The following is a 13,508-nucleotide window of genomic DNA, read 5'->3' as shown; positions in this document are numbered from 1 at the left end:
CTTGCGGAGTATAAATGTAGATGTAGATGTAGAACGCTGTCTTCACTATTAGGCTCTGTCAGGAGGTGTTGCCTTTCGGGCGCGTTTTAAGATGCGGCACACTAAATTCCGTTCAAGACCTCGACTGCGAAGCAGCAGAAATGTATGTGTGTGATCAGACAAAGGATTTGTAAAATACTATATTCCAACTCACACCATCCCCGCTACATTTCGTTCCATCATCAGCTTCATGGCACGGACACCCCTCTGCAGAGTGAAAATTTCATTCTAGAAGCATCCCACAGCATGTGGCAAAGCCATGTCTCCGCAATACCTTTTCCTCCGGAAGTGCAATTTCTGCAAGTTTCGCTGGAGAGTTTCTGTGAAGTTTGGAAGGTAGGAGGCGAGGTACTGGCGAAATTAAAACTGTGAGGACGGGTGGTGACTGGTGTTTGGGTAGCTCGGTCAGTAGAGCATTTTCCCGCGAAAGGCAAAGGTCCCGAGTTCGAGTCTCGGACCGGCACACAGTTTTAATCTGCCAGGAAGTTTCATTCTGAATGGTGTCTACAAATAGTGGAAAGTGATGTTGTATTTCTAAGCAAGATGGTGTTTGTGAATAAAGTACCAGTTAGAAACCATGGGCAAATGAATCTTCGTAATATGCATTTTGTTGGTCACTTGGTAATGCACGATGGCTGAGAGAAATGGATGCACAATGGCCTTGGCCTGTCAACATAAGTTGCAGGCTTTTCAAGACTCACAACAGTGGTTAGCGCGATTTGAACCATTTGGTGGTGCAGTGCATGTTTCGAGCAACCATTCATCTGGAGGCAGCATATCCGCATCACGCCATCGACCTCATGCAGATTCAGGCGATCCGCAGTAATGTTCCCATAATCCACAGCTATCTTAGATTCCTAGTAGAGGCTCCATGGAAGTCCAAGAGAGTGTTCCTCGTGGCACAATACAGCTTCCACCAACCTGCATCGGTGGCGCAGTGCATGTTTCGAGCAACCATTCATCTGTAGATGCCATTTCTGTATAAGGCCATCGACCTCATGTAGGATCAGGTGATCCGCAGTTATGATCACGTTATCCACAGCTGTCATTCTGCCTTAGATTCCTGCTAGACGGTCCGTGGAAGTTCAGGAGAATGTTCCCCGTGATACAACACCGCTTCCGCCAAACAGCATCGGTGGCGCAGTGCATTTTTCGAGCAACCATTCATCTGGAAAAATATCATACCATTCATCTGTAGCTGGCATATCTGTATAAAACCATCGACCTCATGTAACAATAAACTTGTTTCAACATTCGGTGATCCAGTGCCCAGTGCAATCGTATTTAGCCATGTTGTTAAGTCAAACCGGAAACAGGTAGGGGCTAACTGGTGCAGTGCCCGATGTGCATCATTGTGCGGTGAACAACGTTCTCGGAAACATCTTACTATTTTGTCAGATATTCTACAGATTGCCACCTTTCCTGCTTTACAAAGCGGACTGTTCTCCATACTCCACGTTCTGCAATGAGGCGTGGATGTCAAGTACTGTGATGCCTACTCATGGTTCACCGTCCTTGACCCTCTTTCGTCTAACGACAGCAGCATGAAAACAGCGACCAGCTACACCATTCTTGAGATGCCTGACTCAGGCGCTGGGCGATTAACTCCTGCCCTGTTCCAAAGTTGCTTATGCCTATGGATTTCCCAGTTTTCGGCCTGTATCGCTGGACTGATGATTCCCACTCGACTCTGCTCCGATTATGTAGGGTGTAGTAGGTTTAAGTGTAGACATTTTTCTTGGTGGATGTGGACCATGTATTGGACAACATCAGTACTTACTCCAATTGCAACTTAGTAATTATAGTTATTACGAGAAGTATGTTTTTAGATTGGTTAGTACCTCCAAGTACATATGATAAGAAAAAGCCATTACTGCTTATGTTCCCTTGGGCAGGAGGTCAGCTGTGATACTGTCTACATAGTAGTCCACTTACGAAATATCAAGCAGTAAATTATGTGACATGTTTGAGGGAAGACCGTTTATGCAGAGAAAAACAATCGGCACATAGGTAATTGTACCACATATAAAAATATCCAGGTATATACCAGTTACACGCTCTATACTTCAACTGTGGCAGTCAGTCTTCGCTACTACCGTCGACCAAAACTGAAGCACGAAGATCGACTTCCAAGCCAACAGACATCCTCTGCCTCCTCAGCGTTCCGTCCCCTGCCATGGTATCTCTGGTGGGCCAAGCTGCAGAGTAACTAAAGATACTGCAAGTCATTGGTATAGCAACCAAATATAGCTGTATCTGCTGCTGCGAGTACATATAAATGCCCATAGGGGACAGTTTGCACACAATGGCGATTACAGCATGCCTGTCATTTTGTTTCTTTTACTTAAATTTATTATTATTGGATAAGACACGTAAAATTTAATGTATGTGATTTTGTATTTCTTTCATTTTTCTTATAAATTCGACTAAACCAATCAAAGTAGCATATCTGCCGAATGATTGGTTCTCAGTGATGTAATGCTGTAGGCGATATGCGGAGCTTATGCGCTGAAGAGCCAAAGAAACTGGTACACCTACCGAATGCCTTCTGGAGCACGCGGAAGTCGGACTCGACTAATGCCTGAAGTAGTGCTGGAGGGAATTGACACAAAGCGTTGGGGATCTCTTCAGAGCAGCACGTTGCAAGACATCCCAGATACGCTCAGTAATATTCATGACTAGGTAGTTGGTGGCCAGCAGAGGTGTTTAAACTCGGAAGAGTGTTCCCGGAGCCACTCTGTAGCAAGTCTCGACGTGTGGGGTGTCGCATTGTCTTGCTGGAATTGCCGAAGTCCGTCAGAATGCACAATGGAAATTAATGGACGCAGGTCACCAAACAGGATGCTTACGTACGTATCACCTGTCACAGCCGTATCTGGACGTATCAGGGGTCCCATATCACTCCAGCTGCACACGCCCACACCATTACAGCTTGAACAGTCACCTGCTGACATTCGGGGTCCATGGGTTCATGAGGTTGTCTCCATACCCGTACACATCCATCCGCTGCATACAATTTGAAACAAGACTCGTCCGATTGGGCAACATGATTCCAGTCATCAACAGTCCAATGTAGTGATGAAGGGTCCAGGCGAGGCGTAAAACTTGTGTAGTGCATACGAGTGGGCCTTCGGCTCCGAAAGGTCATATCTGTGAACTTTTCGTTGAATGGTTCGCACGCTGACACTTATTGATGGCCCAGCGTTAAAATCTGTAGCAGTTTACAGGAGGGTCGCACGTCTGTCACATGGAATGATTCTCTTCATTTGTCGTTGGTCCCGTTCTTGCGGGATCTTTTTCAGGCCTCAGCGATGTCGGAGATTTGACATTTTACCGGATTTCTGATATTCACGGTACACTCGTGAAATGGCAAAATCGGATACGCTGTGTCCCATTGCTCGTGCTCCGACTATAACACCACGTTCAGACTCACTTAAATGTTGGTAACCTGCCATTGTCGGCGCAGTAACAGATCTACTGCGCCAGGCCTCGTTGTCTTATAGAGGCGTTGCCGACTGTAGCGCCGTTTTCTGCCTGTTTACATATCTCTGTATTTGAATACGCATGCGTATACCAGTTTCTTTGGCGCTTCAGTGTAGTACGAGGGCTGTCTAGAAAGTAATTTCCGATTGATCGCAAAATGGAAACCACAGTGAAAATCAGAAATGTTTTATTTGTAACAGATAGCTATACTTTCCAGCTACTTCTCTATGTAGTCGCCATTCTGACTTAGACATTCGTCGTAGCGTTGTACCAACTTTCCAATACCCTCATCACAGAAGACAGCCGCCAGTGCTTTCTGCCAATTCTCTACGCTGGCCTACAGCTCGTTTTCTGTGCAAAATGTCTTCATAGCCAGCGGATCATGTGAGCAGAGATGAAACTCAGAGGGAGTCAATCACGGGCTGCATTGTGGGTAATCAAACATTTCCAATTGAGAACGATGCAGGAGCATCTCCATTGCCCCTACAGAATGCGGCTGAGAATTGTCTTGAAGAAGAAACCGCACGACAGTTATGTAATGCTGGCTGCATAGCTTTAGGCGAAATTTATCATCAGGTCCTCCTACTTTGTGGGAGATGAAATTTTCTAGACATCTTTACGCGTTTACTGTGACCTCAGAAATGAGAAAAGTGACGTGATGTTATCTAGGGTCGTACTAGAGACACTGCCCAATAAATCTGTGCAAAGCTTTATCGGACTATCGTAGTCGTTTCCATTTCGCGACCGATCGTAACTTACTTTCTGGACACCCCTAGTACATAATCTCGACGAGAGCTGCCTTATTCAGCAGTGACATCCCTACTTGTACGGATTTCGCTCCATCCGCCGTCAGCACCGCCCATAATTGTCATAGCATCGTACTTTTTAATATCGTATCTTATATTTTATGACGTCGTTTAGCCATGTTTTCATCCCTCTATACTGACGATGTATTATTACGGCATTGCAGCGGAGAAAAATCTGAAGATGGTCCGGGGAAAAGGTCCGAAATCGGTTGCTAACGAATAAAAATCTGAACACGCTATCGAGACGGTTTTATCTTATTTTTAGCATTTTATACCGATCACTGATTTCCTCCAATTACAGCGCTCATGTCCGCAATACCAACAGGCGCCACTGAATCTCGCAGCGAACAGTGGTCATAGCTGCTTTCGGCTCATCAATCTACAACCAACTTCGGACGTTGCATCACATGCAAACATTTCGAGTCACTAATATCTATTATTTGTGGGTGACTGGAAAACTTTCTGTAGCAGACGTTGTTACATCAGTTATCGACTGCCTTGTGTCCAGTCCGTGAACTCCACTCTTGTGAGGAAAGCAAGTTGTATGTACCACTCGCAGATTCTCTGTCATCGTGTGTCTTCCCACTGTTATCCCCATGCATTATTTACCCTCAGATTCAGTTCAAGTTCGTGATCCATTGAAGTCTAGGATAAATAAGCGTCTTTTGAGCATTGCTTCCTATTTACAAGAAGAGACACCAACAAATCTTTTGTAGTTTGGGCACTGAATGCTTCGTGCCGCTAAGTAATTAGGAACTAGACATACTGTAGCATTCTCGCACAATACATTTGCTGCTTTAAAAATCAGTGCTTGCAGTATAATAAGAATCGAATGACTGGCCTGCTACGATATCTTTTTCATTCAAAGCGTGGGGTAGGCACATCACATTTCTACAAACAATTTTTCATTGAGCATGGTATTTTCTTAAACACGAATTGCTTACAGACGAATGGAAAAACTGTTAGAAGCCGACATCGGGGAAGATCAGTTTGTATTCCGTAGAAATGTTGGAATACGTGTGGCAATACTGACTCTACGACTTATCTTAGAAGAAAGATTAAGCAAAGGCAATCCTACGTTTCTAGCATTTGTAGACTTACAGAAAGCTTTTGACAATGTTGACTGGAATACTCTCTTTCAAATTCTGAAGGTGGCAGGGGTAAAACACAGGGGGCGAAAGGCTATTTGCAGTTTGTACAGAAACCAGATGGCAGTTATAAGAGTCGAGGCACACGAAAGGGAAACAATGGTTGGGAAGGGAGTGAGACAGGGTTGTAGCCTCTCCCCGATGTTGTTCAATCTGTATATTGAGCAAGCAGCAAAGGAAAGAAAAGAAAAATTCGGAGTAGGAATTAAAATCCATGAAGAAGAAATAAAAACTTTGAAGTTCGCCGATGACATTGTAATTCTGTCAGAGACAGCAAAGGACCTGGAAGAACAGCTGAACGGAATGGACAGTGTCCTGATAGGTGGATATAAGATGAACATCAACAAAAGCAAAACGAGGATAATGGAATGTAGTCGGATTAAGTCGGGTGATGCTCAGGGTATTAGATTAGGAAATGAGACGCTTAAAGTAGTAGATGAGTTTTGCTATTTGGGGAGCAAAAGAATATGATGGTCGAAGTAGAGAGGATATAAAATGTAGACTGGCGGTGGCAAGGAAAGCGTTTCTGAAGAAGAGAAATTTGTTAACATCGAGTATTGATTTAAGTGTCAGGAAGTCTTTTCTTGAAGTATTTGTATGGAGTGTAGCCATCTATGGAAGTGAAACGTGGACGATAAATAGTTTAGACAAAAAGAGAATAGAAGCTTTCGAAATGTGGTGCTGCAGAAGAATGCTGAAGATTAGATGGGTAGATCACATAACTAATGAGGAGTTATTGAGTAAAATTGGAGAAAAGAAAAAATTGTGGCACAACTTGACTAGAAGAAGGGATCGGTTGGTAGGGCATATTCTGAGGCATCGAGGGACCACCAACGTAGTATTGGAGGGCAGTGCGGAGGGTAAAAATCGTAGAGGGAGACCAAGAGATGAATACACTAAACAGATTCAGAAGGATTTAGCTTGGAGTAGGTACTGGGAGATGAAGAAGTTTGCTCAGGATAGAGTAGCATGGAGAGCTGCATCAAACCAGTCTCAGGACTGAAGACCACAACATCAACATTTTCTTAAACTGAGTAGGCCTTGAAGATCCTTTTCCCAGAATAATTACTACTGAGGCAAGTTACAACTATTTACGTACCCTTTGTCAACGGCGACAAGACCATAGAGTGGCAGGACCATCCTCCTGCGCTGGCGCCGAAGATGGTGACGTTGTTGGGGTCTCCGCCGAAGCTGGCGATGTTGTCCTTGACCCAGCGCAGCGCCATCACCTGGTCCTTGAAGCCCATGTTCCCCGGCACCACACGGTCCCCAGTGCTCAGGAAGCCTGCAGTGCCACACACAAAAATCACCACAGCTGCTTACAACTTCGTCTGTATCGTTCCATAAAGTTTCGGGCGAACCGAGGTTAGATCAAAGCTGGCTGCGAAGATATCTCAATGCAGATTGTTTTGGACGTCTTGAAATATTGCTGTCTTGCCTCTTTTTTACAGAAGAGGCTCTAGTGGACTCGCTGTAGGTCACCAGTAACAGGTTTCAGACTCACATGACGGCACTGTTCGAGTTCACTCGCTCATCAACTTACTTTTTATTTAACAACTTTTTTTGAACAATCTGACGGTCATGGGGAGTTCTTCGTCCCACCTGGTGGCGAACAGTTTCATGGAAAATTTTGAAGAGCGTTCTCTCAGCAACTCATAAACAACAATATTTTGGTGGTATGTTGGCGACACATTTACAGTTTGGCTTCATTTATTTGGACTGGCTGAGCCGTGGCGGGACTGGCACCAGGGATATCTTTGGCTTAGGCACTATCGATTCCCTCTGGCAGAAGTTTGGAGCCTGGGCCGGCTCAGGATATAGAGGGCAGTACCGAGTGAAAGGGGGAGAACAACGTTCGACACGGCACGCGGAAGTGCGCGTCTTAGCGAGACGTTGCAGAGACGACAGCGAGCACGGTGTGCCTGAGTACGGGCGGCAGTTAGCTCCTGGTCGTACTGGGGTCAGGAACAGCGGGCCGGCGCTGTGGCTTCTTGGCAACCTCGTGAAGCTATGCATGTGCTCGCTTCCGTGAAGGAACACGCTGTTACTATCGGAATAAGCAGCGTCTGGCGTCTTCGCCACATCGGTCCAGCAGCTGGCATCAAGTTAAGTAATTCAAGTCCTACGAACGATTAGTGAAATATAATGATGAATGCTCTTGAGGCAGCAAAGCGTTGCAAGGACTGTGATGCGATATTTCGTGCCTCTTATTAAGTGTGTGCTTCGCTCCTTAATAGTATTGTTCTTACTTCAGTTGGCAAGTGTCTAAAACATTGATACATGTGAGCACCCTTACCGAACGATCTATATTCCGTGTCTAAATATTGCCGTGTGGTACCTTACAGGCCCACATAAGGTGCTCTATGTCATGCTTTGGTTTTAATGAGCCAGTTCTGTTTGCATCATTCGTATACGTGCTTCTACTTAAGGGAATGAAATCAGTTTTATTTTATCGAAGTAGTTTTCTGTATAAGTTTGAGTATTAAGGTGAAGGAAGGGTTGTTTGGTTCCCTGTTGTTGTACAAGCTGCAGTTTTCTAAAACTTGTGGTGGCTCTGCAAGGTTTCCCGGGTTTTAAATATTTCTTTTAAGAATTTTGAGGGATTTCTAGAAGAATGTGTCTTAATTGAAACCGTTTTCTACAATTGTGGTGTAATTCAGCCTTAGTGGCGTAGGTCAATTTTGATGGGGAAATAACTGGGTTATTATTGATCAAACTGTCTATAACGTTGTAAAGTTGTTTGGCAATATCTCGCCCAGGAGGGTCGGTTTTCAATCTACGTGGAAATAATAATTGATTTCCTGGTTATTTGATTTACAGTTTATTTAAAATGATTTACTTGGGCCGAGTGGTGGTTTTTTAAATGTTTGCAAAGAGATTAATTCGCTTGTGGTTTCATATAACAAGCAGTTTGTAAAATTTTGCCTGAGTGGTGGGTTTTTAAATGTTTTTAAGGAGATTAAATCATTTGTGGTTTTATATAACAATCAGTTTGTAAAGTTTGCCTGAATGGCGTTTCTTAAAGAAATTATTATCTGATTTATGATCGTAATTCTCTTAATGATTTATCTATAATGCAAATAAATATGTTGAAATGAAATGGACACTGTATGGGTCAAGTCCTTCCACTTCCTTTATATTAAAGGTTAAGGAAATTGCAGTTCAAAATAGAACTAACCTACCACTGTCTACCAGAGCTTCTCCGAAGCCTGAACTCCATACGCGAAAAAAAAATTTAAAGAAGGTTGTCTGCAGCTTTCAAGCGTCTTAGTGCACGTACGAGCAATGGTATTTCGAAAGCCAGCTCGTGTACACATTTATGTACAGGGCTACTAGTGGCACTTGTTTTACAGGAAAGTGGATGTTCATCTTAGCTGGTAAGGAGAGCAGTACAGACATGTACAGCGGGGCTTCAAGACGAAATATTTGCGGGAACGTAGGCAGAATACTTCGAAAATGTAAGATTAAATGTTCCATCCACCACAAAAATTCACTCAAAGAAGAGTTACAGCTTCACAAGGTAGGTATTCGTAAAATTCTGGTGTAAGTGCTGCAGGTCTTATACAAAGCAAACTACATCACTGCCAATTAAAATTGCTACACCACGAAGAAATGCAGATGATAAACGGGTATTCATTGGACAAGAATATTATACTAGAAATGATACGTGATTACATTTTCACGCAACTTGGGTGCATAGATCCTGAGAAATCACTACCCAGAACAACCACCAATGGCAGTAATAACGGCCTCGATACGCGTGGGCATTGATTCAAACAGAGCTTGGATGTCGTGTACAGGTACAGCTGCTCATGCAGCTTCAACACGATACCACAGTTCATCAAGAGTAGTGACTGGCGTATTGTGACGAGCCCGTTGCTCGTCCACCATTGATCAGGCGTTTTCAATTGGTGAGAGATCTGGAGAATGTGCTGGTCAGGGAAGCAGTCGAAAGTTTCTGTATCCAGAAAGGCCCATACAGGACCTGCAACAAGCGGGCGAGCATTATCCTGCTGAAATGCAGGGATTGAATCAAGGGTAGAGCCAAGGGTCGTAACACATCTGAAATGTAACGTCCACTGTTCAAAGTGCCGTCAATGCGAACAACAGGTGACCGAGAAGTGTAACCAATGGCACCCCATACCATCACGCCGGGTGATACGCCAGTATGACGATGACGAATACACGCTTCCAATGTGCGTTCACCGCGATGTCGCCAAACACGGATGCGACAATCATGATGCTGTAAACATAACCTGGATTCATCCGAAAAACTGACGTTTTGCCATTCGTGCACCCAGGTTCGGTGTTGAGTACATCATCGCAGGCGCTCCTGTCTGTGATGCAGCGTCAAGGGTAACCGCAGCCATGGTCTCCAAGCTGATAGTCCATGCTGCTGCAAACGTCATCGAACTGTTGGTGGAGATGGTTGTTGTCTTGCAAACGTCCCCATCTGTTGACTCAGGATTCGAGACGTGGCTGCACGATCCGTTACAGCCATCCGGATAAGATGCCTCTCATCTCGACAGCTAGTGATACGAGGCCGTTGTGATCCAGCACGGCGTTCCGTTTTACCCTCCCGAATCCACCGATTCCATATTCTGCTAACAGTCATTGGATCTCGACCAACGCGAGCAGCAATGTCGCGATACGATAAACCGCAATCGCGATAGGCTACAATCCGACATTTATCAAAGTCGGAAACGTGATGGTACGCATTTCTCCTCCTTACACGAAACATCACAAGAACGTTTCGCCAGGCAACGTCGGTCCACTGCTGTTTGTGTATGAGAAATCGGTTGGAAATTTTCCTCTTGTCTGCACGTTGTAGGTGTCGCCACCGGCGCCAACCTTGTGTGAATATTCTGAAAAGCTAATCATTTGCATATCACAGCATCTTCTTCCTGTCGGTTAAATTTCGCGTCTGTAGCACGTCGTCTTCGTGGTGTAGTAATTTTAATGGCCAGTAGTGTATCTGCACTTTTCATTAGCACATTTTATGTGACGAACAGCATACTCGCCTCTGCCAACCCAGCAAATACACCATGAGAGAGTGCCGTTACTGCACAGAATAGCGAGGAGTAGAAATTAGAAAAAAAGTATTAAAACTCACTCGCACTGACAGAGGCAAACTGAAGTCATGCCACAGAGAGGCAGAAGCAGGAAGGGAGCCAGTATGTCGCCAGTGGGTCAGGTTGTATACACATCATGAAACAGTCTGAGAAGTGAGGATACACATTTGGCAGAAAGGAGACTATGACGTAAATCAAAGGAAGTGAGACAAGTGTATTCGTTAGCTCGTAAGACAATTTGCAAGAAACTCTATCTCTTTTACAAGAGCACATAACGAGGAACTGACGTGGCAGTTAAGAATCTGCTAAATAAATAAAGCAGAACAACGAGGACCCACATGTTCATTATGAACCAAGCCTTTCCGATCATGAGTTGAACGTTGGGATCGATGGTATTCACCGAAACAGAACTTGATTCCATGATTACAGTCCTAGATTCTCCAGCACTGTCTGTGAACTAGCCAAAGATATGGTCAAGATGATGGCCTTGACCTGATGAGCTTCATGCTCCTCCTCTGGTGATGGAGGAACTGACTGTCTCCCGACAACACCGCACTGCACACTGCTGCCAGCAAAAAGGCTTCTTGGAGTAGACGTTCAACACCCAGGAGCCTTTGGGTGCTGAAACTTACCAGTGGCGGGGAGGAGATCAACCGATCACACATTGTGGGTGGGTCATCGAGGGTTATCGTAGAATTTGGAGTGGGATCGAGGACACTCCGGAAGCCAGTGCGAGATCATTTCACGCTGGACAATGGCCGCCACTGCTCGCCGGCAACCCACCGCGGCTCCAGAATCGCTGACACCTTCTCCTGGGAGTTCAACCACTGAGCTGACTCCACGAATCTCAACCAGAATCCAGCATGGAGCCAAATGAGCAACAGCCGAGGCTGGAGCGAAAGAATGACAACTTATAAACATTGCGGATAAGTGAATGAACTCTAATAATGTTCCACTAGCGTCGAAGCGCTTCAAAGGTCCCCAACAGCTATCTCGACTACGGACAGAGATGTCTCCTCTCAGCCCTCTGAATCACTGCATTTCTGCTCGTAATGCGATGAAATACAATCGTGCAACACCTGCGGCTAATACTTCAAACATTTGGAACTCCATTACCACGGAATAAGTGGAAACACGACCATCTGAGGATAATCCGGATGCTGCTTTGAAGTTAATGCATGGAATCGTGTCACAGAAAAACTTGGAGCTCTGGGTAGCCGGTGTCCTTCTGCTGTATCAAGACGATCGATCTTGAGCCGTGCACGACTCGCTCTCCCACGATTTGGCCTTCAGCCGCGAAGCAAATTTAATTCTTAGAAATGTGTATTTGTGAACTAAATCATAATAAATTACAACTGTGAACTGAATCCGACCACAACTCCCTTGGCCCTTTCCACAGCCCTAATTACCTGTTAGCCCTCCGTGATTTAGCGTGCGTTTCAGATCTGACATCGATGGGGTGGGTTTTCACCGTGGTGAACGCTCTCAGCAGAACACAAACTTGCAGCAAAACACATCCAGTCAAGGAACCCATTTTCAGTGACTCCTGGCTGCACAAAAAAATGGTTCAAATCGGAGCACTATGATACTTAACTTCTGAGGTCATCAGTCCCTTAGAACTTAGAACTACTTAAACCTAACTAATCTAAGAAAAGCCCGAGGCAGGATTCGAACCTGCGACCGTAGCTGGCTGCGCAATGTATGTTCTTAAATAGGGCACTTCAGGATTTAGTCGTCTGAAGGTGGCCGCAAGACCCTAAGCCTGGCAGCAAATTGCTGGCACCTAACAGTTCGCCCAAAATTTCTTGGAACAATCAGTATGCAAGGAAAGTTTTAAAATCGAAATCTCGTCTATAGTTCTTTATTCTCACAATGCCACCAGCTCACGTTAACTTGAATGAGTTGGATGACGTTCTTATATACTCACCCAGTACTCCAAGGCGGTAGTTGAAGGACACATAGACGACACCCTTGTCTACGAGTAAGTCGGGACGAGCGAAGTCCTCATTGCCCGACAAAATGGCCAGCCCTCCTCCGTGGACCATGAACATCACCGGCAGCAGACCACCAGAGCTCTCTGACGGCAGCTGGGGGACAAAGCAGAACGTAGCAGACAGTTCTACTTGGAGATAAAACAGTATCTCTGTTTAAAGAACACTATCCGGACTTGATGATGGGTTGCAAGAGTACCGAATCCAGACTTGAGGATAGATTGCAAATGTACACAATGAAAATCAACACAAAGAAAACTAACACGATGAAATTACATGATAACGAAGATATGAAAGCGAAAATAACACAAGGTACAAAATGAGGAGGATTGGATAATACAGGTTTTTTGGACGCATGGTGATAACTGGAGCAGTAAAAAGCAATTAAGATTGAGTTTTTAGGAGAGACGAAGACATTGGCCGCATATGACAAATGAAAATTGGTACGGGACCAGATCTCGAACCCAGATTTCCCTCTTTATGCAAGTGGTCGCCTTAACTCCATCGGCTATCTGGACACACTACCCACCCAATCCAAATTTTCAACTTGTGACTCGCTAGTAGCGTCCGCTATCCATCATCCCCTTTCCTAGTAGCTTTTGACTGAATCCCCCAAAAGGTGGGTTCAAAATGGTTCAAATAGCTCTGAGCACTATGCGACTTAACTTCTGAGGTCATCAGTCGCCTTGAACTTAGAATTAAGTAAACAAAAATGGTTCAAATGGCTCTGAGCACTATGGGACTCAACATCTGTGGTCATAAGTCCCCTAGAACTTAGAACTACTTAAACCTAACTAACCTAAGGACATCACACACATCCATGCCCGAGGCAGGATTCGGACCTGCGACCGTAGCAGTCGCGCGGTTCATGACTGAGCGCCTAGAACCGCTAGACCACCGCGGCCGGCACTAAGTAAACCTAACTAACCTAAGGACATCACACACGTCCATGCCCGAGGCAGGATTCGA

At 45.0% G+C, this 13,508-nt stretch overlaps 1 protein-coding gene across 1 annotated transcript in view; it reads right to left on the bottom strand.

Moving 5' to 3' along the window:
* LOC124551314 (esterase FE4-like) overlaps positions 1–13,508 on the bottom strand; it is a 100,963-nt gene that overhangs the window by 69,631 nt on the left and 17,824 nt on the right. Inside the window, exons 3-4 of the mRNA XM_047126324.1 lie at positions 12,476–12,635; positions 6,576–6,761 (exon numbers count right to left, since the gene is read on the bottom strand). Coding sequence (XP_046982280.1) covers positions 6,576–6,761; positions 12,476–12,635 — 346 coding nt within the window. The remainder of the gene's footprint in view (positions 1–6,575; positions 6,762–12,475; positions 12,636–13,508) is intronic.

This window comes from Schistocerca americana, chromosome 9 (assembly GCF_021461395.2).
Source record: "Schistocerca americana isolate TAMUIC-IGC-003095 chromosome 9, iqSchAmer2.1, whole genome shotgun sequence".
Classification (NCBI taxonomy): domain Eukaryota; kingdom Metazoa; phylum Arthropoda; class Insecta; order Orthoptera; family Acrididae; genus Schistocerca; species Schistocerca americana.
Note: the sequence above shows the minus strand (reverse complement) of the source record. Positions and strands in the feature narration are given on the sequence as shown.